Source organism: Uranotaenia lowii, chromosome 2 (assembly GCF_029784155.1).
Source record: "Uranotaenia lowii strain MFRU-FL chromosome 2, ASM2978415v1, whole genome shotgun sequence".
Taxonomy (NCBI): domain Eukaryota; kingdom Metazoa; phylum Arthropoda; class Insecta; order Diptera; family Culicidae; genus Uranotaenia; species Uranotaenia lowii.
Genome location: NC_073692.1, coordinates 262549387 through 262576690, shown reverse-complemented (window position 1 = coordinate 262576690; position 27304 = coordinate 262549387). Strand labels below are relative to the sequence as shown.

General features: G+C 38.6%; 2 protein-coding genes across 2 annotated transcripts; one reads left to right on the top strand and one right to left on the bottom strand.

Annotated features, from left to right (window-relative positions):
* Positions 1-8117: 8117 nt before the first annotated feature.
* LOC129749342 (trypsin-7-like) lies at positions 8118-24671 on the bottom strand. Its single transcript, XM_055744282.1, has 3 exons — positions 24484-24671; positions 8338-8728; positions 8118-8272 (listed from the first exon to the last, which is right to left on the bottom strand). The coding sequence occupies exons 2-3, from the start codon at positions 8704-8706 to the stop codon at positions 8126-8128; spliced, it is 516 nt and encodes a 171-aa protein (XP_055600257.1). The 5' UTR covers positions 8707-8728; positions 24484-24671; the 3' UTR covers positions 8118-8125.
* LOC129742586 (trypsin-7-like) lies at positions 22879-23469 on the top strand. The gene is made up of 2 exons (XM_055734504.1): positions 22879-23250; positions 23323-23469. The coding sequence occupies exons 1-2, from the start codon at positions 22879-22881 to the stop codon at positions 23467-23469; spliced, it is 519 nt and encodes a 172-aa protein (XP_055590479.1).
* Positions 24672-27304: the final 2633 nt, after the last annotated feature.

Below are 27304 nucleotides of genomic sequence, written 5' to 3'. Positions count from 1 at the left end.
TGTTTTAATTTTAGCGTTTTTGACTACAAATTTTAAAGCTGTTTAACCGTACCGAAAACAAAAAAACAAAAACTATAACAAAGCCTATAAATTTCTTGATTAATATAATCTTGGCAAAAACATTTCATGAATTTTTTGCATGCTCTAGTAAGCAGAGCCTGCCGTTTTAAAATACTTTCTATGAATTCAGATTTTCGTGTTGAAATGGTTATAACTTTTTGCATGAAATACTCAGCTTTTTCACATATCAGCAAAAAATGAAGCATAGGAATATGGAAAACTATAAATAGCTTAGCTTAGGGATACTAGGTATACGTACTTTTTCCGAACGAGAAATGGGCGTACCCTTCCTATTGTTTAATTTTACGATGAGAGCCATTTAATCAGATAATGGAGTATGTTTCCACATCATATACCTACCAGAAATACGAAAAAATACAACATACAAAAACTTTCAATACCTTACCTAAACATACCCTATTCATGAAGGCATCTTTGAATCGTAATTTACAGTTAGCGCAAAAAGCGCCTTTGAGTATGCAATAAACCTCCGGATAGCACAATATACTAAAATGCTTCGTAGCGAACAAATCTAACATATTTTTTGTTCAAAGGAAAATTAAGTTTATCATTAAGACAACTATATCGGATGATTTTAAAACAATAAAAAAAAACATAACGTCAAAGGAAATATACGCGCCTCAAATTGCTTCTTGAAATCATTTCAAATCATTTTAAAATTGCTTCAATACTATCTTCCTTCGTATAATCCAAGCATGAATATTCAGCCCCTGACTTTGCTCTTTAATTGAATAATATTTTAAGAAAAATTTATAATTATGTACGTCATACCAAAGCTATATAGAAATTTTTCTGAGCGTACCGGGCTCCAAGCATTTTTACCCAAAAACCTGGCACAAGCCGGTCATTGGATTTTAAATTTTCAATACAAAAACCGGGCAATACCCGGACAGATCTGACCAAAATCTAGGCTTTTCATATGAAAATTCAAGAGGAAAAGTGAAAAATTAACACAAGAAGAAGAAAAATTATTTAATAAAATCAACTGAGTCACATCAGCGGTGTTCAATTAAAATTTTACATTCCCAAAAAATGTTTGCTCGTGATTTACGATGAAACAAGCCCAATAGATCAAACATAATATAAACAAAATGTAGCTTTGGTTTGGATTTTGTATAGATTTTGGATAAATACGGGAATTTTTCTTCGATATCTGGGCAACCAGGCCGGACTAGGCTTTTTCTTTTTTTTAACACAATCCGATAATGTTTGTGTTGATTTCCTAATAACCAACCTATAAATAGATTAAAGGGCTAGAAAGAAATTGAAAACTGAAGAAGAGAAGACAACTTAGCTGCGTGCTTCTATTTTTTCTAATGCAGAGCCTTCCGGAAAATGTACCGTATTGTAAATAACAGGTTCGTGGCCTTGGACATTCAAATCCAACTACAAGACTGCTCTTACTTACAAATGCACTTTACGTTCAATTTCATATCGAAAATGAAGATTAAGATTTTTTTTTATTTTGATGCGAGCTGAATTTTTTTTTCTCACTTAACCTTCCAAAGCCGTTCGCTAAATATCCGTTTCGGGGAAATATGAGTTGTAATTTGATTTCGTTCTCCTGGCTGTAAATGGTAACTGATTTTGATGATATTATATTCATTGTGTAGGTAATTTATTCTAATTACTCAACATTTCAAAATAAAGTCGATATGTATTACCAGGTTTTCAGAAACTGGTTCAGAAAGTTAAAAGTCCGAAAAATTAATTTTATTTTTAAAATACTCATAACTTCTGACAGCTTTTCTGTATTTAATTATTTCATTGATGTTTGAAATTTTCAAGAATCCATCTATCCGACAATGTATAGATATGTTGGGGTCCAATGAAAGTTTTTACCGCTATGACAGATCTTCCGGTAGAAAAAAGTCTTACTTTAAAAAAACGACATCCAGTTTTGGCTTTGCTTAGCTGTATTTCATTTCTCAATGAACCGATTTTAAAAACTCAAATTTTAGTTTTTTGGCGTTAATTTGATAATTATTTTCATAGAACATACTTGGTCTGTCAAAACTACCAGTTCATCAGTATATTGGAATGATGATAAAGATGTTTGAAATGTGCGCTTCGGGTCATATTGACCCGAACGGCTTTGGAGGGTTAAGAATATGCAAAACCAATAAATTAAAGAAAAACTTAATTTTAAGCTGATTTGAATTTCCTATAGGATATATATTTAATATGCAAAAATGTCTACTTCCATACAAACATCTATAAAAAATTGAAACGGGTTGCACTAATTCAAGAATCAACCAAATCATCTCAAATTCTTCACTGATGCTTGGTGGCCTAAAAAAAATATTCAAATCATTCAAGTATGAAGATGTACCAAGACGGATTCAAAACAGTAGGTTTCATATGAGAGCAAAAAGTCAATTTTAGCAGCGGTCTTAATTCCTTCGCTAAATCTTTAACCGGAATTTATTTATTTATTTATTTATTTATTTATTAATCCATCGAACTAAAAGTCTAAATGGATGAGATGGGAAAAGCACTAGGCATAAAAACCCATCAATGGCAAGAACAATACATTAGCATTACAATAGTTTGTCAGGAATTAAAAATTGAAATACAGAGATTATAAAATAAAATAATACTAAGATCTAACATGAGATACAGAATACAAATTAAAATCATCTTAACATTGAAGTTCGTAAGCGGTTCAACAAAGTATCTACGGTCAAATGAAAGTCAAATTCACTGCATCTATCATTAAACACTGCACACATTGCACGAATAGGCTCTTTCTGGCCGTAGAGCGTTCGATGGTATCCAAGCCGAAGAAATTCTCGGCTTCTCAGTTGTCTGGGGGTCACGTTGAAGTCTATCCTCGCAAGAATGTTTGGAGCATCAATGCATCCGAGCAGCAATTTCCCAACGAACGCCGCTTTGAGGTATTCTCGTCGATCAGCAAGAGTATCCAGTTCCAGCCAGGAGCATCGTTGCGTATATGATGGAGATTCATCAGGTACTGGCCAGGGGCAAATTCGAAGCACTGAGCGGGTGAATTTCGCTTGTACGGATTCGATTCTATTAACCCAATTGTCATGACTAGGGCACCAGATGATAGCCGCCGATTCAAGGTGCGAGCGAACTAATGCACAGTACAAAGTCCGTAGGCAGCGTAGGTTCGTAAATTCTCTGGTCGTTCGCAGAATAAAACCTAAATTGCGGTTCGCCTTGGCAATGACATGATTCAGATGATATTCAAACGTCATTTTTGAGTCCAACAGTACACCTAAATCTTTTATAACGGAAACTCGTTCAAGCGTGGAGTTCTTCAAAGTGTAATTCCAAACGGACTCTTTTTCCGCGTAAAGCTGATGATATTGCATTTCACCACACTGACCGTTAAGCAATTCAGATCGCACCACTCCATAAATTTGTTCAAAATTTGTTGCAACTCCAAACAGTCGGTATAATTTTCAATCTTCCGATAAATTTTGAGGTCATCAGCATACAGCATTCTGCAGCCCGACGGGAGGGCGTATGTAACGTCATTGTAATAGATACAGAATAAGAGAGGTCCGATATTGCTACCTTGAGGTACTCCGGAGCTATTCTGGAACACAAAAGACTCAGCATTTCCCAGTCGCACAGTAAGAAAACGATTCGTGAGAAATGATTCGAACCAAATCACGAGTCCGTCTCCAAGCCCAAGCTTTTTTAATTTCGCTAGGAGTAAACGGTGGTCAATGCGATCAAAGGCAGCCCTGAGGTCAGTATATATTGTGTCGACTTGACCTCCTTTGTCCATGGTACGGATGCAAAATGAAGCAAACTCCAGTAAATTTGTATTTGTCGAACGTCCAGGGTAAAAGCCGTGTTGATCGAAAGAAATGTACGACTTGGCAGCGGTGAAAAGTCTCTGTGACATCAAAATTTCCAATACCTTTGAACAGGAACAAAGGGAAGTGATTCCTCCATAATTCAGTATGTCATGCTTGTTGCCTTTCTTGTAAACTGGAAACATATATGACCTTTTCCATGCACTTGGAAATTTATCAGAGTGAATAGACAGGTTGAAGATTGTCAAGAGAGGCTTCCACAGGGCATCAAGGCATTTTATCAGAACGTTGGACGGAATTCCATCAGGACCAACAGAAGTTGACGATTTAAGCTTTGATATAGCAGCTTTAATTTCGTCTTCCGAGAAGTCAATGGTCATTAAATTGAACATACTGCTGGGAACGTTCTGAAGGGCTTCAACGATGGCAGGTGACGAGGCGTGCGATGTACTGAATACGCTGGAAAAATGTTCAGCAAAAAGGTTACAAGTCTGCTCTAAGTTGGACGATTTATGCTCGCCCAGATACATCTCCGATGGAAACCCTATAGGTTTCTTTTCGCTTCTCATTGACGAAGGACCAAAAACGTTTCGGGTTGTGCTTTAACGTATTTTGCATGCGCTCGACGTGCTGAGCATACCGGAAACGATTGTAGCGCTTGTAGTTGCTGCTTGCAATATTGAATCTGCGTTTATTAACCATATTTTTAGCACATGACAAGCGTCTTATTGCGGCTGCTCTTATGCGTTTCAGCATACGCAAATGGGCATCAGACCAGGGTGGTTTACGAACAGGTCGCTTCATCGGTACGTGTTCTCCAAACGACTCGTGCAATGTAGTGGTAAAGAAGTCCACAGCAAGATCAACATCAGTAGCATTTTCAATATACGACCAGTTTGTGTGCATCAATATTTCGGATATTTGCGTGAAATCAGCTTTGTGAAAATTTAGTGAGCATGTATCAGTTGTGCTTTCAAACGGAGTGAAACCAGGGTAGGTCAGGGTGACGAGTAGGGGTGGGTGATGATGATCCACTTCAATTAGCGGTTCCATTGGGGTTGAAACAATGCAACTATGTATCTCCATCCAGCTCGTTCACGAAAACTAAGTCGAGTGTACGACCACGAGAGTTGGTGACTAGATTTATCTGTCGATTGCCCAGAAGATCCATCGCATCTAGGAGAGCCGAAGAACAGGTGCTGAATGCCGATGTTGCCGGGTCAGGGTATGCAAAATTTGCAGAGGTATTTAACCAGTTCAGAAGCGGCTGATTATAATCACCAAGCAAGATGTGTCGATCGTTGGGACGTAAACAATCAGCTACAGCGGCCGCTGAGTTGAGATGAGCATCAAAAATCGACGGATTGACAGCATCATTTGGACTGATATAAACAACGCCTATGTACATTTTCTGCTCGCCCGTCTCGATAGTCACCCACAGATGTTCAATGCTTTGGTCAATCCCAGTGAGATCAGTGAGAGGGGAAGACGTAAGACGGTTGGACACAGCAACAAGAACAGCCCCACCTCTTCTTAGACCAGTGGTGACAGGATCACGATCGCGACGATAAACGTTGTATTGATGACCAAACAGCTGGACCGAAGTAATCTCGTCGTTCAACCACGTTTCAGTGAGCACGATGACATCATATTCGGAATCCGAAACTGCCAAAAACAGTTCCTCAATTTTGGTGCGTAAACCTCTAACATTCTGGTAGTACAGCCGCAGAGTTGAGCTGGAATGTGGACAACAATCAAAGGGCGAAGATGCCTGATCATTAGAGCATAAAAACATACCTGCAGTGGCAGGTTGGAAGGCCCCTTCTCTAGTGTTACACACAGGGCCCAAGCGACTACGATGGCTACGACATTCTCTGGATACCGGCTCGCCTGTGGTAACAGATCGGGGACCTTCCAAAATGCCGTAAAAGATGCGCTCGGGATCAGAAGTTGCAGAAAAACGGAATGTTTCAAAAAAATCAAATGTTCTAGGAAAATGTGCAAAATAGAACAAAACAACAATATCTCAATAAATTTTTAAAAAAAATATTTTTCGGGTTATTAAACTTTCTTTAAAAAATTAAATTGGTTTGGAAATTTTTTGTATTACTTCCGAATGCTTCCGACATGAAAAAATTAGAATAAAAATATTTATTCCAATATGTCAATCGTTAGAGTAGAATATGAACTTCATAATGCCATATTTTCAAAGCATTAGTTAATTTTAATTTTTTTCAAAGAAAATGTTTTCCAAGATGTATGTTATGGGTACAATTGATCCCTAGAGTCCAAATAATATATTTTTCTTCTAAATTAAATTTATCCAGTAATTATCTGCTAAAAAGGACTCAAAATACTGTAGGTATATATCTAAAAACAAGAAAATTGCGCCTTAAAGTATGCAATGAATCTAGGGTAGTAGACAAAGTTTAAGAATTCTCTTTGTCTGATGCTTACAAACTGTGAAATGAGAGCTAATATGGCAACAAACAAGTCAACGCAGTTTTTATCTTTGGATTTCGCTAGATTTTGCCTAGGGTCAGGGCACCCTGAATTAAGGATCAAGTCTCCTTTAACTCAAAAATATCACAATTTTTTTTTGCCTCACGAAAAAGGTTCAATTTAATCTACGGGTTCATGTATTGTTTAAATTTTTGGATCATATACACTTGGATCATATACACAAGCCGTCAGAAAATGCAAAAGACGGCGAGTTGTTAAACTTTTTAAAAAGATATGGTGAAAACAAGAAAAGGGGGTCAAGTATCCCCATTCTCCCCCCTGATTGTCTCTAAGGGGCCGTCCATAAATGATGTCACGCAAAATTTGGAAAAAATAGACCCCCTCTCCTTCCCTTGTCACATATTGTCACAACTTCCGTCACCCCGCTTTCTGTATTACGTAACGTTTTCATAACCACCCTCCCTCCCCACCCCCACGGGTTAAAATTTTGAACTCTTAAGAAATTTGATTAAACATGTATTTTTATTTTAAATTCATCAGTTTTATTCAAAGAATGGAAAAAAGGTTACCAACTTTTAACAAGCCTTCAATCATTGCTTAAAACACATTTCAATCATTAGTACAAAGATAAGTTCGATGACTTTCCATATCAATGACCGGGAAAGTCGAGGCAGTAGATTTTATTCAATGTAAAAACTCAGAAGAAAAACCTTAATGAGTTGCGTTCCTCTAAAAGGTTTCATTTGAAGCTAACAAGGATATAATTCAGTATGACTACGCTTACATTAACCGCTCTAAATTATATTTTAAGAATTTTTTTTACACGAATTTTGAATATAGATACAGTACCTGCAGCATCAGCGCTGAGAAACCATTCAAACCTAGTTCCTCTTCTTCAATCGATTCGCAATCCAAATCATCTCCACAGGTTAGAATAGCCAAGCATTCCTGTTCACGTTTTGCCACAATTTGAGTGGAGCGGACTTTCCTGAGTGTTGTGTTGTGAGTGGATGTGTTCTTGTGAACTTTCTTATGCTCATAAAGTTTATGTGGTATGGTTTTATTGAATTGAGGATAAAATTATTTCTTAATGTTTTGCCTTTTTTTTGTAACAATATGTGATGTCACGTTCAAGCTGACCCCCCCTTCCCCTCATGTCACAAATTGTCACAAAAATCGAAACCCCCTCTCCCCCCCCCCCCTAACGCGTGACATCATTTATGGACGGCCCCTAATAGAATTTTTACTCCAGAAATCATTGAAAAAAGCCTTCCAAATGATGTGGCGCAACGCTGGAACGGATTGTTTACATAGTTCATGTTTCGTGTTAATTAAAATATATTAGTTATTTGCGGAAGATTTTAAGAATACCTATATAAAAATATAGCTAAGAGAAAATCTTTATATGTTTCAAAATTAAGGAAAAAATTGAATTGTGTAAAAAATACAACCTAAAAAGTACTATCAAAAGTAGCATCATGCCACAGCAGTGTTATATGCAAAATTTGTACACAACAGAACATTGATATTTAAAATAATGTAAAATATGTAGTTATTATCTAATGATTACCAAATTAATATGACACAGTTTTTTTGAAAGTGAATTAGAGCAATGATTCTGAAAGGTTATTCTATTGCTAGTTGTTCTTCTTTCCAGCCCTTGGTAAGTAGTGATAATTTTATTAAAACTTTGTTTAGTTGTTCGATCAAAATTACCGATCGTTTATATCCTGACTTGTTCCGCTAAAGTTACTAGTTTAAAATTTGATATCTGAGTTTTTCGATAAAATTCAAATCCTCGTGATGTTCCAAATCCACATTCTCACACGCGTAATATCTGTGTAGACGCCATATTTATCTGCTTCACCACACCCTGATGTCGTCGAAGCGATACCGACCTGAACGCCACGACACATCAATGGCCCTCCGCCGTCTCCCTAAAAATTGCAATCGAAAGATAGGTATTGAATGTTATGATTCAGGTTAGGATTCTGCTACTAACTTCACAGATATCAGGCCCCCCTGCGGCAAATCCAGCACACATCATCTGTTTAGTAACCGGCATGATAAGATGAACTTTGCTACAGGTTTTTATTGTAACAACCGGGACTTTAACGGTCATCATCTGGCGGCTTGTTTTACTGGTTGCAGTTCTTCCCCAGCCCATGGTGGTGCAACTTTCACCGACACGAAATCTCTTCCGACCACTCTTCAGTGGAACCGGAATGGCTGCCTCGAATGGTTGCTTCAACTGAATCAGGGCGCAGTCGTAGTCCCTGTAGTAGTACTCAAAGTGGGGATGCAGCACGAATCGCTCAACCGGAAGTACCACCCCACCTCGCGTATGGTAAGAGCTACCCGTCCGAATCATGATTGATTTAGCCTGTTGATCACTGTATGATAATAGAAAACTATGTTTTACTATCTTCGAATGTGTTGAATTGTTAGCTAGGCTCCTCGAAGAAACGTTCAGATATATTCATTCATATAGGTTAAATATCATACTTACTACAAGCACGAAGCCGTAGTCAGTATCCATCCGTGGGTTATGAAACTTCCACCACAGAGGTGTTCCAGCATAGAATTTTCCATGCGTTGCACCGAGACAAAGTATGGGTACTCGTTGATTGAGGCCGCTGTGCCATTCACGATTCGAAATGTTGCCTGTTTTCTAGGACTCTCCAATTCAGAGCTACCTGGACTTTTCATAATCAGGGACAAGGCATTGAAGTCGTTAGCAACAAACATAATTTATTCATTCAAATACTCGAACTTACCATAACAATTAAACAGTACACCAAAGAACCAAATCCCCAAAATTGTATCCCGAACGACCATCGCGACAATTTAGATTTTGTTAATATTCTGCTCACGAATAGGAGACACACGTTAGGTAACTGACAAACATGTAATTTCAAGCTAAATGGCGATAATGAATCCTATTCAATTGAAATCTGTACAGTACATATGTATATTTGTGTGATCATGATCATGCTCAATTATTCTAATGCAAGATAGATATAGCACTAATCATACTGACAGGACACTTAGAACAAAAATTTGATCATTTTCTGGCTATTTTTTTCGTCAAATTTAGCTGGTTCGCAATACCGACAGTAGGTGGCGAACGTACCATTTTTCCGATACAAATGCCCTGTAGGAAAAATGTACATTTAAAGCCCGATTTTATCGTCTGAATTGCCTATTTTTTTCGAAAGTTGGGTGGCACTTTCTAACTGGGATAGCTTTTCTTCAAATCGATCGATGCGCACTCTGGAATCGATATTGCGTACTGTTAGTAAAATTATCCAACAAACGAAATCGAGTGTACAGTCAGTATGGTCACTGGGTATAGGACGACAATACGGCTTGGAAAGAAAAACGAGGTGCCGAAAAATTAAGGCAAGTTTGATAAAATTACTCAGTCGCGAACGCTCTTTACAAGTACCGTCAAACGTATTAACATCATTATGTCATTCGCGACTTATGTATATCAACGATGCAGTTGGCGGACATTCATTGAAAAACTTATCCGGTACAACTGTTATCGATGTTTACTCTTGGGCTCGAACTCACGGACATCGGCTCAGAAAGCAACTGACTTGCCAACTGAGCTACATCAGTATCTTTGTCAATTTTTATTTAAAAAATCTAGACATTTGGTCCAAAGATGTAAAAATGTTTGATCTTGTACCGGGCCAAGTTTCGTCAAAATCAATTAACGCGATCAAAAACGGTGCCGGTTTGAAAATGATGTTCATCATCGCCCAACAGACGATTTCATTCTTTTTTGGACGTATGTTTGTATGGAAATCGTAATCAATGTTCTCTTGGTATTTTCTTTCACAAAATCAAAACTTATCAAAAAGAATGATATCAATTGATAGGAATAGGATAGGAACTTTATTCCCGTTTTGTTAATAAATAGAACATGTTCCAACAGAACTGGTATTTAAACACAAGAGTGAAAATAATACTCGCGTTATCAAACTTTCTTTGTTGAACAATTCTTGAAAAAACTCAGGCTGCAAAAAGCCACAATTTGTACCAACGGATAGGTTCTCTGTCAATATTGTTGAAATTTTGTCCGCGGTAGTTTAAATGTGCCGAGAAAGTGCGTTGCGTAGCGAAAAATCGCTCTACGTTTACCCAACCCAAAACTCCTACGCGTCAACCTCGAGGTCAGAATACGACATCCCCACCATTAGATGGCAGCGTTTCACCAGAGCGAGAAGGCGGGGCGAAAAAGTGTGGAAAAAAGGTGAGGCGAAGCAAAGATGTAAGGCGACAGCACAATATAGCGCGCCGTGAAACAAAATCTGTGCCCAGTGGTGAAGTGTGTGAAATCCGGAAGTGCCATAGATTCCCAAGGATTTCCAGGTAAACTTCAACCCACTCCCCGTAGCAACATCCAGTATCGCCGTCAATTAAAACCCCTCCTATCCTGAATTCTAGGAGGTTTCATATATCGTATTCGTTTTCACCACCCGAAAGTGTTGCACCATCCACGCTGAAAACGAGCACCTTTGTTGGTGTGCGTGAAATCGGCAGTGTCAACGTCAACAGAAAATATCAAGCTGTCACAAATCCATTACTGCTGGTATTTGTTTTCGTTTAATTTCGAAAATTGAAATCAAATTGTCTTTAGTTGATAATTGATCAACTTATGTATTATGTTAAATTGTGAAAATTTCATATTTATTTTATTAGAGAGGCTTGCTTGGTAGGTTCTCCTCTGGCCCTGATGATAATAACTGCACTGCAAAAAATCTACACATTAGCGGTATGTGTCAACCTATATAGATTTTTGCAATTTGACTCCCATTTGAAAAGTATATGTCGGCATTTCATTATCATATGTCACACATAAAAATTACAAAATTCCACACATAGCTGTCATAAGTGTACTACCCGCTTGGTAAACGCCCAAAAGTAGGCAATGATATTATTTGAGGGACATGCAGGCGTTTTAAATTCGACTGTGGTTTAGGAATGTATAGAGGAGATTCATATATATTTTTTAAAACTTTTGTTCACTTTAAATTGTAATTTATTAAATCTCAATATACTTAACTTTTGTTCATGATGATGGTTGTTTGATCGTCGTCCGATATTTTCGTTCAGTGATCCTGTGCTAACCTGCGCTAACGTCAGGCCCTATCAATTCATGAAGCCAATATCGAAACGAAAAGAGAAAGTGTCTGACCATTATCCGACCTGTCTTCCGGGAGAGGGTGTCTATATGATGACAAAAAAAATTTAGTGCACGTACCGAAAAAAGATTTACCAACTCACCATTAAAATACAGATCCAGATGCGAAAATTTCTGCTGATCTATGCAATATTTCCTGCAAGGGAGTTAACAAAACATAAATAATCATGTCATAATCATAAAATAGAATTATAACAATTATTACTTACATAATAATGATTGGTTTAAGACAAATCCAAATTTTTCTTTCGTCGACATCACGTATTTTTAACGTGGTAGCCATTTTTAATATGCGAAATTTTCAAAGACGAAAATTATTGAATTTATGTGCAACAACATTTCAACTTTATATGTTGAACATATACACCTTATATGTGACATATGAATATTATATCAATCAAATAAATTCTATGTGTCGTGCGATTTTAAAGAGTTATGTGTGGGGAAACATAGCTCAAAAGTGTGGAATTTTTTGAGTGTGCAATACAGGCTGATTCTGGACGGTCATGTTTGCTGCTGCTGGACTGCAGTTACCCCGATGCATGGTTCCGATATTTTGTCTTGAGAAGTTGAGAGTGACGTTTATTCCTCGCAAATCTCATCTTCTTCGTTCGAGTATTTCCGTTTCAGATTACAAAAAAAAAATCCAAAACGGCGAACTCTGATCGCGGAAATCGAGGAAAAGTTTGATAACAGACCCAAACGAACGAGCCCTCAATGCGGATGCAGTCTCAAACTACCTTATTTGAAGGGCTAAGGATTGGAATCCGGGACTTGGCGCAACCGAGCATCGTCACCCTAAAGTAGGGTTGCCATCCGTCCCGCAAAAGCGGGACATGTCCCGCTTTTTTGTTGAATGTCCCGCTGTCCCGCTTTTTCCTCAAAATGTCCCGCTTTTTTTCTGGGAAAACTTTTACTGACACAGGAAAAAATCGAACTTTAGTCTCATTTTTAATTCTATGATGAACAGAAATGTTTCTCCTTTTTTCTCCAAATAAGCAGCATTTTTCATAGCTTATATTAGACAATACAGAATAAATCTAAAGCTCTTAGCATTGCAGTAAGATTCTGATTCAGTTAAGTGTTCTTGCAGTACGTAAGCCAATATATGACAAAATATTTTGTTAAAGTTGCCTCCAGATAATTATAAATTATAGAATTTTAGAGATAAACTCTTTCGACGGAATCTAAGTTAAATTTTCAAATATTATACACCACCTTTTTTGACTCAATTGTTCTTATATACTTTGATGGATGGAAGTTTTCTTCATGTTTTCAAACTTTTAAACATATTACCAAACAAACTAATTCTATAAAAATTACACAATGGTGATTAACACGGTATCAAATCCGCCGTTCACATGTACGACTTGAAATATTTTCTCTCAAATAACGTGTTAATTTGCGTGAATCGTGGAGAACAACAAGGTGCAAAAATCACTGTAAATAGCTGTAATGTAAGAAAAATTGAGCAAAATCCATCCGCGTTAAAAAAAAAATCTCAATGTACTTTTTGATTGAACTTGGATTTATCGCCGCGAATGTTTGCTCTTGGATTTTATCGACTTTTTTCGGCGAGTTTTAATATAAAAAACCAATTTTTAACAGTTGTCCAGACTGGTAAAAATTGGTTTTTTATATTAAAACTCGCCGAAAAAAGTCGATAAAATCCAAGAGCAATGTACTTTTTATGAACAACTTTGGCTGATTGTTAACGTATAAGTTTTGCTACACAATTAGGCTCATTTTAAAATTTTCCTAAATGTCCCGCTTTTTTCCGCTGTGTCCCGCTTTTTTTCGTGAAATGTCCCGCTTTTTTCTGAAAGTATCTGGCAAGCCTACCCTAAAGCATAGTTCTTTCACGATTTTCACGCACTCGAGGGCTTCAACGCTCGTAGCTGGCTTGTAGAAGAGAAGCTTCGAAGCAGCTTAACGCTTCTTGCTGCGCTAAACCAACTTATGAGACCCGCCCGAACAAGAGAACTCTTCGGTTTGGGCGATTCCGCCTGATCTTTGGGTTGCACTTTTTGCACTCGGATTTGCTGCTCTTCTTCGGCATCTCCTGGAACGGATTGCAGCAAGCCTTCTGGGCATATTTTTTCTAGGGAGCGTCCGATCCGCATCCTCCATTTTTGCTTGGAGATGAAAACGGGTGACTCTTGATAGCTTTCCGGCTATCTCCAGTTGCTTGAGGGCCGAGATTCGATTGTTTGCTTTGGAACGTGTTCTCCGGGTAAAATTCTCCGCCTCTGCTGGAAACGGCACTGGTAAAGAATCCGGAACAAATTTCCGTAAATTAAGGAAAAAAACAATGTGGAAATAGCTAGAACGCAATTTTGCGGTATAGAGATAAACAAGACCAGCTGATATTTGTTTACATCGGGAAGCACGTCCTGTCAAAATTCATGATAGTATTGGTGAGAGCACCAGCAACACCGAATATTTTCAGTGTTCCACCGTCCACTTTATGGTGCACTACCAGTGGACCACTTATCGTGAAAACGAGGCATGAAAAAGTGCACTACCGGTAGTGCACCGGTGCACTACCAAATAAAAACGAATTCTCTAATAGTGAACAAAATGTTTTCTTGGCTAGCCCTATCGTTCGAGCCCAAGCCGACCCTGAGACGTTATTCAGGGAGTTTCCTCAATATTTACCGTTTACCGAATCGGATGGTAACAAATTAGAGAAACAAGAACCTATGATCAAAATACGAAAACAGATTTATTTAATTAAGGGGAAAAGGGAGGAAATGTAAATAAAAGTCTTGTATTTGTACATCTTGGAGTCCATGGTCTTGTTTGTCACCAAAACCGGGGTTTTTCGTCCGCAGCTGCAAATACCTCGCCAGATCAAACACTTTCTTGCAAACTCATCGACAAAAAAGAATTTGAGGATGCATTCGTCGTACTTCGTTAGAACCTTGTTGTATAACTTCCGGGCGCGTCCTTTGGCTACTACATTCTGCTTCAATATCCGGTTTGGTTGCTTACTGGCCCGATAAGATCGTATTCTTTCGCGCAGATCCTTCTGACGGTGCACCGTTCGGCATTGAATTTCTTGGCGATGTCATAAAGGGTGATACGGTCAAAATTTGGTTAATATCAACTTGACGTATTTCTTTCAATTTTGCATTTAAAAAACCTGAACAGCCCTCATTTTAAAGGTGTGTGTGTGTAGAATGTTGCTCCTATTTTGATTTTGGAATTCACTCTACAGTTGTCAACATGCCGTCCAAGGAAGGAGAGCAGCGTATCAAAATTTTGCTCGCGTTTCGCGAATATCCGAGCTACTCGCACGCAAAGCTGGCAAAATCGTTAAAAGTTGCCAAATCAACCGTTACAAATGTAATTAAAGTGTTTGGAGAACGTTTGTCGACAGCCAGGAAGTCTGTATCGGGGGGAAATCGAAAACCGAAAGCCGCTGAGACGTCAAAGAGAGTTGCCGGTAATTTCAAGCGAAACCCTAACCTCTCTCTCCGAGATGCCGCAAATAAGCTGAGAGTACCGTCTACAACCGTGCATCGAGCAAAAAAACGAGCCGGACTATCGACTTACAAGAAGGTAGTGACCCCGAATCGCGATGATAAACAAAATACGACGGACAAAGCGCGATCTCGGAGGCTATACACGACGATGCTGACGAAGTTTGACTGCGTGGTAATGGACGACGAAACCTACGTCAAAGCCGACTACAAGCAGCTTCCGGGACAGGAGTTTTATACGGCAAAAGGTAGGGGAAAGGTAGCAGATAATTTCAAGCACATGAAACTGTCAAAGTTTGCGAAGAAATATCTGGTTTGGCAAGCCATCCTATGGTTTGAAAAGCAGCATTTTCATAGCTTCCGGGACTGTCAACCAAGAAATTTACGGGAAAGAGTGTTTGAATAAACGTCTGCTGCCTTTCCTGAAGAAACACGGCTGTTCCGTACTGTTTTGGCCGGAGTTAGCATCTTGCCATTACGGTAAAAGGGCCATGGAGTGGTACGCTGCCAACAACGTGCAGGTGGTTCCCAAGGACAAGAGCCCTCCCAACACGCCAGAGCTCCGCCCAATTGAGAAATACTGGGCTATTGTCAAGCGGAACCTAAAGAAGACCAAAAAAAAATGCTAAGGACGAGCAGCAGTTCAAGGCAAACTGGCTTTCTGCGGCGAAGAAGGTGGACAAGGTGGCTGTACAAAATCTGATGGCAGGGGTTAAGCGTAAGGCCCGGCAATTCGGATTTGGAAAAGCGGAAGCCTAACTGAATATTTTTCCTGAATTTTATACTTATTAAACTTGAAAAAGAAATTTAATTTGATTTTTTAAATAAACGATTTCAACGATTTACACGTTGTTCGATAGTGGGCAATGAGAGAGCAGACTCGCTAGCAAAAGTGGGGGCGATGGAAGGCGACACGTTTCAGCGTGAAATCGTCTTCAACGAATTTTACTTTTTGGTTCGAAGAAACTCTCTTGTCAACTGGCAGCGCAAATGGGACGAGGATGAGTTGGGTCGGTGGCTTCACTCGATTATCCCAAAGGTAAGCCTCAAACCCTGGTTTAATAGGTTGGACCTGAGTCGGGATTTTATTCGTATATTTTCCCGTCTCATGTCCAATCATTATCTCTTAGACGCGGTACTCTTTCGTTTGGATATTGCTGGCAGCAATTTGTGCAGTTGCGGCCAAGGTTACCACGACATCGAGCATATTGTTTGGTCGTGTGAGGTCCATCTTGTCGCCAGAACGACTTTCATAGATTCCCTTCGGGCCCGAGGAAAACCACCTTACGTTCCAGTGAGAGACGTGCTAGCTGTGCTAGATTTGGACTACATGTTCGAAATCTACCTCTATCTAAAAGCTATCGATCTCCGTCTATAACCCTATTTTATTTTCATATTTCCCTTTCTATCTTCTTTTTTCTTTAAAAAAAAAAGTGCTAGACTAAGAAAATGATTGTGAAAAACAAAAAACGAGTGTGGCTCCTTAAAACTTAAACGTATGAGCCGTTTCAAATAAAGAATTATAAAAAAAAAACGATTTACACGCATTTTCCCTTGACCAAATTTTGACCGTATCACCCTTTATGTAAAAACGAACACTAATGATTTTACAAAATAAAAGCAATACTAAGATCTAACATCAAAACAGAATACAAAACAAAAATGAAGTTAGTATTGTAGCTCGTAAGCGGTTCACAAACATATCACTCGTTAAATTAAAATAAAATTCACTGCACACATGGAACGAATAGGCTCAGGTATTCACGTCGGTTAGCGAGGGTATCCAGATCCATCCAGATCCATCGATGGTGTCATGGCTAGGGCACCAGACGACTGCTGCAGATTCCAGATGCGAGCGAACTAATGCACAATATAGAGTTCGTAGACACTGTGGATTTGTAAATTCCCTGGTGGTTCACAAAATAAATCCCAAAGTCCTGTTCGCTTCGGCTACGACGTAATTCAGTTGATTTTCAAATGTTATTTTGAAATCCAAGAGTACACCTAGATCCTCCACAACGGAAACTCGTTCAACAGTGGAATCTTGGAGAGTGTAATTCCAAGTCAGTGAAACTTTTGGCATTTTCTTTTTATTCATACTTCGAGCCCAAGCCCGTATGCTCTTTACCCGTCCATAAGGTTCTGTACAACGTCAAGTTGTAGTTTTTTTTAACGAAAATCAATTTTCTCTTGAAGTCCGCCTCAAATTTGACAACTTTTGGGTTCTACCGGAGGGCCTGCTTCATAATCGTCCAATATTTCTCTATTGGGCGAAGCTCCGGCGCATTGGGCGGGTTCAACTACAACTCCAACACGTCCTTTGAATAGTGGCACGAAGCGAGATCCGGTCAGAAGATAGTCGAGCCCTCGTACTGCTTCAATAGTGGTAGTAAGCGCTTCTGTAGGCACTCCTTAAGGTAAACCTGCCCGTTTACCGTGCCGGTCGTCACGGAGGGGGCGCTCAGCTTTCCGCAAGAGCAGATCGCTTGCCACACCATGTACTTTTTGGCAAACTTGGATAGTTTCTGCTCGCGAACCTCCTTCGGAACGCTGAATAAGTCCTCTGCGGTGAAAAACAACAAGCCCGGCAGCTGACGAAAGTCTGCTTTGACGTAGGTCTTGTCGTCCATTACCAGGCAATGCGGCTTCGTCAGCATTTTGGTGTACAGCTTCCGGGCTCGCGTCTTCCCACAATGTTTTGCCTTTCGTCGCGTTTAGGATACTTCTGAACCTTGTAAGTACGCAGGCCCTCCTGCTGCTTGGTCCGCTGGACGAATGTACTTTACAAATACAGGTTTTTGGCGACATCCTGGACCGAACTTCTCGGATCACGTCTAAACTGCTTAACTACGCGCTCGTGATCTTTTTCACTGACGGAGCATCCATTTTTGCCGTTCTTCACCTTCCGGTCGATGATTGGACGATTCCAAGCATCTTACCGATGTCCCGATGTGACAACTCCGGATTCTCGAAATTAGTGCGCAGGATTAATTCACGACGCTTCGACGACATTTTTCCAAATTTACGAAAAATTGACAGTGAAGCATGGCCAACTTGATCTATACCACTCTTATCTGATTATAAGCGAAAGCTGAAGATATACCTAATTTCTAAAAATTAAATTTCTACAGCGTTTTTCCGTGATGCAATTTGATGTGACACACCCTTAAGTCAGGAGGACAATTGGCTTATTATGCGTCTCGATAAATTTAACTTCTTCGTTCTGATTCCAGAAAATGCCGAAGGAAACAACTTTGAGTATCGGTGAGCTATGATGACCAATAGCAGCTCATCTGAACCAAGGAATATTTAAATAAGGTAGTGCCGAGAGCCATATTGGATTTTTTTTGTGACGTCACAAAAACGATTGTATTAAAAATTTATATGATAATGGTAGGAATTTCAAAGAAAAACAAGTTTTAGAACGAAAATGAATTCCAATTTCATTTTGATTCTGTTGTAGGGCCTCTATAGATTTTTGGTCCTTTGAAGATTGCATTATATTTTTTTCTTATTTTAATTATGAATGCAATGTCGCCTTGAAGCTAGAACGTGCAAAAATGAAGCAAAAATCAGCTTTTTCAAGGTCTAGGTGGTGATATTGAGTGTTCAACTGATTGTTATGAATTTAATTTAACCGGTTTACCATATGCAATTCTTGTGTAGAACAATTAACGTCAATAAATGATTGTTAAATCATTTTACGAAAATGCCAATAAAAGATTTGTTGTTTTGTATAAAAATTTGTGTTTTGATCACTTCACTGTAATGAGGAACCTAAACTGCACTAACTTAAACATTTTCAAGGAAGACTTTACAATAATTTTAAAGTTTTGCAAATTTCAGTGGGGAAATTCCACTATTTTTTCGAACTTTGATGGTCTATTTTATAGAAAAGTTATTCGAAAATGCAACTTTTTTCTAACGATCTTGAAGAGCAAGAATCCTTCCACAATAACATGTTTTCAAAGTGGAAAATTTCCAACAGATTCTACGAATTAACGACGAAAGAGATAAATTTTCTAGTAAATTAACAGATTTTTCGTGATTGTGACGTCTCAGCCTGTACCAATACTAAAGCAGGGCTGCCTTGGCACTACCTCCTTTAAAAATTCCTTGCATCTGAACGAAATTTTTGGTCTAGAGATCCTATTTAAGCCAGCTAAACGAAATGAGATTTCGTAAGTCACATCACGTGACTCGCAGAACAAGCCCCAATACCAGTAGCTAACAAAACCGCGTTAACCCCCCCCCCCCCCCCCCCCCAATTTTACTGACTCTTCAAAAGTGAAATGAATACTCGGCACAAGAAACTTTATGAGTTAAATGTCTTAACAGCATTATTAGTAAATATAAAAAAATGTAAGAGCTCAAGCAATGCTTCTAGTGCTTTAACCCAATTTAAATCGAAAACACACTCTAGTTAATGCAGATGTAATGAAAATTTTTGTTCCATGATCTATTACGTGAATGCAAGAAATGTGTCTAAAGTAATCGTTATGACAACTAATTTTTCTACCATCATCCAATAAATAATTTCTCGTTCGATTTCCGTTTCATCGGCGTCTACAAATTGACACTCGCGTAGTCAGAAACGACGAACCCATCAAAACGAATCATTCGACACAATTCATAATGTGGAAATAACCCGCATAATCAATTACAATATATAGAGAATATTCTATATTGTCTCTAAACGTTATCGTTTATTGTAAAGTGAACAGTATATGTACAATAACACAGACCATATTAACAATCTGTATTATGATTATCTGTTAAAGTACCATATGGGGAAAGGGCTGTTAAGCATGTTTACCATTCAAAAAGAGCGATTTTTTCGAACAAATATTTCATGCTACATTATTGGATACGGTTAAAATATCATCCACTTTTGGCGAGCAAAACAATCTACCTGAATGTTCTAGCTACGTTGGAATACAAAATCATAGATTTCATCAACTTCAATGGATATAGTTTGCTTATAGTAGTTTGTAGTAAAAATAACGCTCAATCATACGTTCCGCATATTGTAAAATATTTTTAAAAAGAGCTTCCCTGTACCATAACCAATATAGTTCCAATTCTTTCCCACAAAAAATAAAATAAAATTAAAAAATTTAAATGTTGAGATATTTATTTTTTATTTCTGATATTATACATGGATTATACAATCTTACCTATTTGTGCAGATCTGCATTGTTCAGCCTTTCAGTAGATTTTTTTTCCGCTCTCCGCTCAGCAGAGATCTTTGTTTCTGTAATTTCATTAGTTTTATTTAATCTCACTAGTTTTTATCGATAATATAATATAGTTTTACTTACTTTTCGCGTTCTGTGTGTTTTTCTCAGCGTGATTCTTTTTTTTCGGAGCCATTTTGAACACAGTTTTCAGTTCCGAACCTGGCGTGGGGTTGCCGACACAAATTTTAACGAAGTGAAGTGAAAATTAGCAGATGCTGAACCCAAGAGCGAAAAAATGCATAAGCTCACAACTACATCTTAAAATAACAATATTAGTTATTATCCGCAAGAGGTGAAATGATAACGACTTGTCTAACTCATACAATGTTGTCAATGTTGTTTTTTTTTTAATTTAATGTCTAATGCTAAGAAAATATAAGGAAACTTTGTCGTACACTGTTAGAGTCCTGGATAAGGTCCAGAGACAATATTCAAAGGTTGCAAATTTTTATTCTCTTATTATACTATACTTACTAAATCATATATCATATTGTCACTGTCACTGATACGATCCTGTCATAATTTATTGAGGTAATAAAATTTTGAACATGTATAATGAAATGATACTTGGAAGATATTTCATACTGGTACTGCTACCAATATATTAAGTTAATAGTTAGTACTATATCCCCAACTGTTTTTAATTATGCGGGAATTTACGAGGCCTTCATCCGAGTAGCACAACAAGAATTAGAATCACATGTTATCTACTTATTTGTCTCTCATGGCTTTAATGTTAACGGATTCAAGTCTTCTATTATAGTTGTAAAAATGCTTTGGAGAATACCGTTTTTCCACATTCTAATTATCGTTTTCGAATTTGATATCTTACAGTGCCACGAAAATACAGTTGGTATCAGTTTTAGATATTATACCATGGAAAACTTTCAATTTCAAACTGAACTCTTGTTTTAGATCGATACGATACAAACGCCTGAAAGGGAAAGCTCATTTCGAATAGTGAAAGGATACAGGACATCAGAGAGGGAGTTTCCCTTTGTGGTTTCGATCCAGCGGATTAAAAACAAACTCACGGAACATCATTGTGGTGGAACATTTATCAGCAACACGTGGGTGCTGACAGCAGCTCATTGTTTCAAGTAAGTTCAACCAGCTCGAAGATGAGAAGTGCAATCATTTGATGAAGTTCTTCAGTAGATTTCTTCAAATATTTGGTAGCAAATCATATTGAAATGGTGATTTGGAGAGTAATCTAGGCGAAACTGTGATGGAGATTTGGATTACTTATCCCTATTTTCTTCATTTCTTCCAAAGAAAATTTAACAACTAAAATGAAAATTAGCCAACAAAACTTTTTTTTTTAATTATAGACTCTTAGTATTATGATTTAAAACAACTTTTGTCCAACGATTTTTTTTTCGCTGAGAGAATTTTTTAGACATTGCATAGCCACAGGAGCTAGGGAACTTCACTTTCAGTTATTTTTCGGTTGCAGTTTTTACACTCTTCAAATTTTTTAATAAATAAATTTTATATAATTTTTGTTAAATTTGAACTACAAACAACGCATATGAATGTTTAATATTTACATATTTTTCGAATTGTTCTCGTTGTCTTCCATCCCCGCCTTTAGACGAGGTTTATGTTCAGTTTCGGCTACCTAAATAGGTATCTAACTTGTTTTTTTTTTCATTTCTATGATAAAAATCGATAAAAGTTAATGAGTTGAAATTTCAGTTCTTCGTGGAACAATTTTAATAAAAATTATATGACTACAACCGAAGCTACAACCGAAAAGGTCCTGAAAGAAAAGTTCCTTAGCCCCTATGGTTATGCAATTTTTAAAAAAAATGTAAAAAAAATCTTATTCGTTTATAATCATAGAACTATGCCTCTGTGATTTTTCAGAAAAAAGGAAGTTTTAGATGGTTAGTTTTCCCTGTAAGATATAAAGAATACAGAAAATTGAATTCAGTCTCCCCAACAGTTTCACCTGTATTTACTACTCTTAACCACCATTTCAATATGATTCGCTACCAAATATTAGAAGAAATCTAAAGATTTCGCAATCCTTTAAAATGTAAATGATTGAATTCGGTCTTAATTCGACGAAATGGCATGCATTTCAAATTGAGTGTTCCGGTCGGGGGGGTCGAAAATTTTGAAGCCCCATTAAAGTGGTGAATATCATTTTTAAAAAGTCAGCCCATTTTTATGTCAAATAACTTTTTCATGGTCACTTCAATCGAAATGCAGTTTTCGGATGAAATATTGGTCATAATTTAGGTTTTAAGAAAACCCGTTTTCAAAAGAGTTCGGACCAGAGTTATTGATAAAAAAACTGGTTTTTCATGTTCCTCCCGAACAAAATGTCTCAAAATCCCATACAAACTTCAGGCTCGTTGAGCGACCCCTTTCCGTGGTCCGATCTGGTCCAAATTTGGCATGGAATCTTGAACTATTTTGGAAGTCAGTTTTGAACTGATTTTATACCGATAACATTTTTTTTTTGTTTCCATGTACATCAGAAAATCAAGTTTCATACGACCAGAAAATCAAGTTTCATACGACAAAAAATTAAAATTCAAAAAGAAAAATTTTCTAATAAGAATCAGCTTTTTTGTAGGGATGATGATGCAACAACAATGCTGATCAGAGCCGGATCAATCAACCACGACAGAGGAGGAATGCTTCTTTCGGTGGCCGAACTGGTCAAACATCCACGGTTTGACTATTCCACCAAGGATTACGATTGTGGATTAGTTCGTCTTGTTGAGCCCTATCCGGAAGCCATAACGGTGACGTTGAAATCCGGCTCGAAACGATTTCCGCCAGGCGAAATGTGTACCGTCACCGGGTGGGGCAAAACGTCCTACGGGAGTGACAGCAAGCGATTGTTGAAGCTGGATGTTCCCTTAGTTAAGCAAAGTACCTGCCGGGAGGCTTATATTATCGACGATTTGACCAAACGGATGTTGTGTGCCGGATATGCAGAAGGAGGACGTGATGCTTGTCAGGTGAAGAATTTTCTGATTGTCTACATACTTCATCGGTTTTCGTGAAATGTACCTACATATGTTTTCTTGTAGGGCGATTCTGGGGGACCTCTTCTGTGTCGCTCAGTTCAGGTTGGAATCATCTCTTGGGCCAGTGGATGTGCCGAACGAAACAAGTACGGTGTATATACTGACATATCGGTCGTGAGAAAGTGGATTCGTAATATAACGAACGTATAACATGCTAGTCCAATAATCTGTTCTTTTGTTCCTCACATTTCATTACTACTGAGCAAAGTAAAAGATAAATCTCTCACCTACCTATGTGGAAAATGCTGTATATCAAGATTGAAATAATTAATTGAGCAATTCTGAAAGATAAATGTTGCGCCAAAGCTTGTCTTCATACGTTTTCCTGTTCAACATCGTCTACATGCAGCCCAAATCCATTTCATTAAACAAAACCAAGGATAGCAAGAAGCGTCGTCCCCCATGACAGATGGGGCGCTTCGTGGCCGTTCTAGGGTGTTACAAGACGAGCCTTCTCCACACCAAAACCGTGTTTTCACGTTTAAACAACTAGGTCAAACAAGATAGTGCGAAGAATCCTCCTTCAAGTTGTCGTAAATCTTGTGAGGCCCTTTTCTGAACCAACCTTATCATCAGCAGATTTACTGTACATTCTAAAATAATGGAACAATGCAGACGTTGCTTCTTGATGATTATAATACCTGTGGGCGATTCAGAAAGAAAGGCTTTTCTTCTAAGTGAACCATTCTAAGCCAATATGCTTTAAAACTAGGGATACCATATGCACTCTTTTAAAAGTATATGTACTCTTTTTCCATCAAAAAAAAACTATGTAAACTCTACTTTTCGGGAAATATGCCGAAATGCACACTTTAAAAAAGGGGAAAAATGTGATTCCATTAAGTTAATAAGTTATCGTTAATCAAGCCCTTGCATAGTGTTTTTTTTCTAATACCTTATCTTTTTCATACAAAGTTTTTTTTTCAGTTCGAATGAGTTCGAATTAATACGACATTCGACCCGAATAGATGCACTGGGAGCTGTGGATATTTAGATAAAATTTTGACTACGAATTCAATGTCAAACAGTACTATGTATTTGGCATCTGGTTGATATCGATACTCAAAATAAGTGTGATTTTATTGATGTTTTTATGTGGCGTGTTATCTATGTGTATAAAACAATGTTCTGTCTGTAATGTGACGTGTAAAAAGACTTACTAACCGTGGGTTTGCTGCAGGTGCTGTTGCGTTGCGACGTCGTGGCTCCGGAAATCCAGTTCCGGAAGCAGGAGGGCCGTCGATTTATTGGCGTATCAACGGGGTGCCGAAACTGTCGGCGCGGGCGTTGTTGGACTCAGTTGTTGTAGGCGTCTTCCTTCATTGGCGTTTAATCGGTCTGCTCACGAGAGTGCCCCGTATCCGGACAGGCCGAGAAGGGAAGTTCTCCTTGGTGTTTAGGGGTCCTCAGACCCCGAGAACGTTATTGCTGGTCCTTTACGTTGAGGCGCGAGACCACCAGGGATCTGCGGGCCGAACCGTGAAGAGGTCAAACCGGTATTCGGGTGAATTCCGTGGACGTTCACAAACACTATACAGAAACTTGACTACACTCACGGACGCCTGGTACAGAAGAGAGCGATTTTTACGGAAGCAAGCTTAATTTTCACCTTCCATTTTCTCTTTTTCTTTCCTCCTTTTCCTCCTCTGTGAATTGACAGCAGCCATCAGTAAAATGTAGCCTACTGTGGTGCTATCTTGTTGTGAGACTGGACAAGGAACATGAATTTTCTAGAGCTATATGTACAAAACTACAAAATCAAAACAAATATCAAACGATTTGTAACCAACCGGTTACAATACACCTTTGAAACTTCGTGTTCTTTTTTCCGTTTTTTTTAACACAACGTAGATCTTCCTTGTTGGAAAAGGAAAAGATCGTGTAAGAAGAAAATTTGGCTTGCACAAGAAGTTTGAAGTTTATCTTATTGCTGTCAGACTAACAAGCAGCCCAGGTGATACATACTTTTCATCGAATGAATTTGTCGGAGGCTACGCCATCCTTTGATTTATGCTCTCAGCTCATACATATTTGCGGCACACTGTGCGAATTTTAGAATTGACTTACATGCTCCTCACTGGTTCGTTACCGATGATTTGTTGGGCTCAACAAAACCAATTTAGTCCGAGAGATTATTTGGAACAGGAACAAACAATGATAATGCTCCTACAGTGAGCGGTCGTGCAAGGAAAGTACTTTCCTGAATCGCCACCGTATCGCAAAATTCGCCTCGTGCTGCTTTCGTGTGACGGCAATGTAAGCAGTCATCATGAATCCAAAAGTCGCAGCCACCAACATCAATGCGCTTCACGGGATGAATAAGCAAACAAGTTTAAAATCCCAGATAAAAGAAAAAAAAAATCAATGCGCTTCCAGAATGGCTCACACACGACGGTGGTATCTGGACGCCCACCTGAGTAGCGGACTCAGCACCGATCGGACACCAGATGCCTCCCCGTTTCTCCGGAAGGATTTCGAAGCGGCCCCAAGAGATCCTTTCACACAGTACACTTCCGGATCGATTTTCCTCGGCCAATGACGGGCTGGCAGCTTAGGTGCCAGAAGGACCCGGTTCTTTCCGGATATTCCTCCGATGATCCTCAGCATCGTTCCTCCGCTGACAGACTTCTTTCCGCTCGGACGAAGATGACCAACCACTGGGAGAAAAAGAAGGGATAAAAGAAATAGCCCTACGGCAAAGATAACGTCAACGATTGAGCACAACATATTCCTTGCTTTCTTACCCTTCAATGAAGGGGCTCTCGGGGACTTTTTTTTCCATTAATTTGCGGGTACAGAAGCCGGGTTTCTTGTTCGGTTTCCTTCTCCGGGAGCTTTCTAGTCGGCTTTATTCTGCGACTTCGTTTCCAACTATCGGATGTGGGAGTGGAGCTATAATAATGACGTTTTCTCTAGTATCAATTTGAGACTTTCGACTAACCTCTGCGGATTCCCAAAGTGTCCAAATTACTTCGTGGTCGTCTTTCCAACGGCTTGGGAAGTGCAGGCTATTTTTGACACGGAACAGCAGCACGACTGAGTACACAGCCGTTTCTCAATTAAATTCTACGCTTCGTTCGTGGGATGCTCTTTTGGTGAAATCTTTTCCCTTTTTGGAAGGTTTTTTAACGGCGTCTTTGTACTTTCCGGGAGTGTTTGGCAGCAACGTTGTCTTCGTTCCGTAGCTTCGTCGTCGGCTGTGGGATATAATGGTGGAATAAATCAAGTGCTCGCACATTTAATTGCGCTTAAACTCACCCGTCGCCGAATCCTCCAGGTGGCAGTCAGTTGCCTCTTTAATTTTCACAGCCGTTATTTCTCAAACGACTAGGCAGGAACTATCCACGGGCTTTGGTTGGCGAATGCGCGAACGACGAAGCACACTGCTTCAGCCAGATTTTTTTTTTTGACGGATGACAACGACAACTCAACGGAAACGCACAGAGTTAAGCAGGTGTTGGTTTTTTCTTGATTTTATTTTCTCATAGCGCAGTTTTCTTGCGGATGACAACAGTACGGTTTTGATTTTGTTCAGGTCGGTTCACATTATTTATATATCTACACGGAGCAAAGTAGTTTCATGATTCGATGAACATTATTTTGTTTGATGGCATGTTATTTATCCGAATTGGTTTATTGAAAACAAAATAAACCAAGTATAATCTTATATGTTACAATCGATCAATCAAAGATCAGCCAGCGGCTTTGGCGTGGTAGTTATAGTTCAAGTCATCTACGCAAAGGTTCATGAGATCAATTCCCGATCATGGCATACATAGTACACTTTTTGTGGTCTGGTAGCTATAGCATTTGTAAAATGCTAGCCATAATAACTTCGACAGATGTACGCTTAGAGTTAAGGAAAGAAGATCTCTTCAAAGAAACATGAAGTTTCACTGAGATCATATGTGTGTGTGTTCGTTTTTTTAAAGATCGATCTTCAAGGTCCGGTTTTTTTAGGTGGTTCGTTTCTATAACCGTTCGT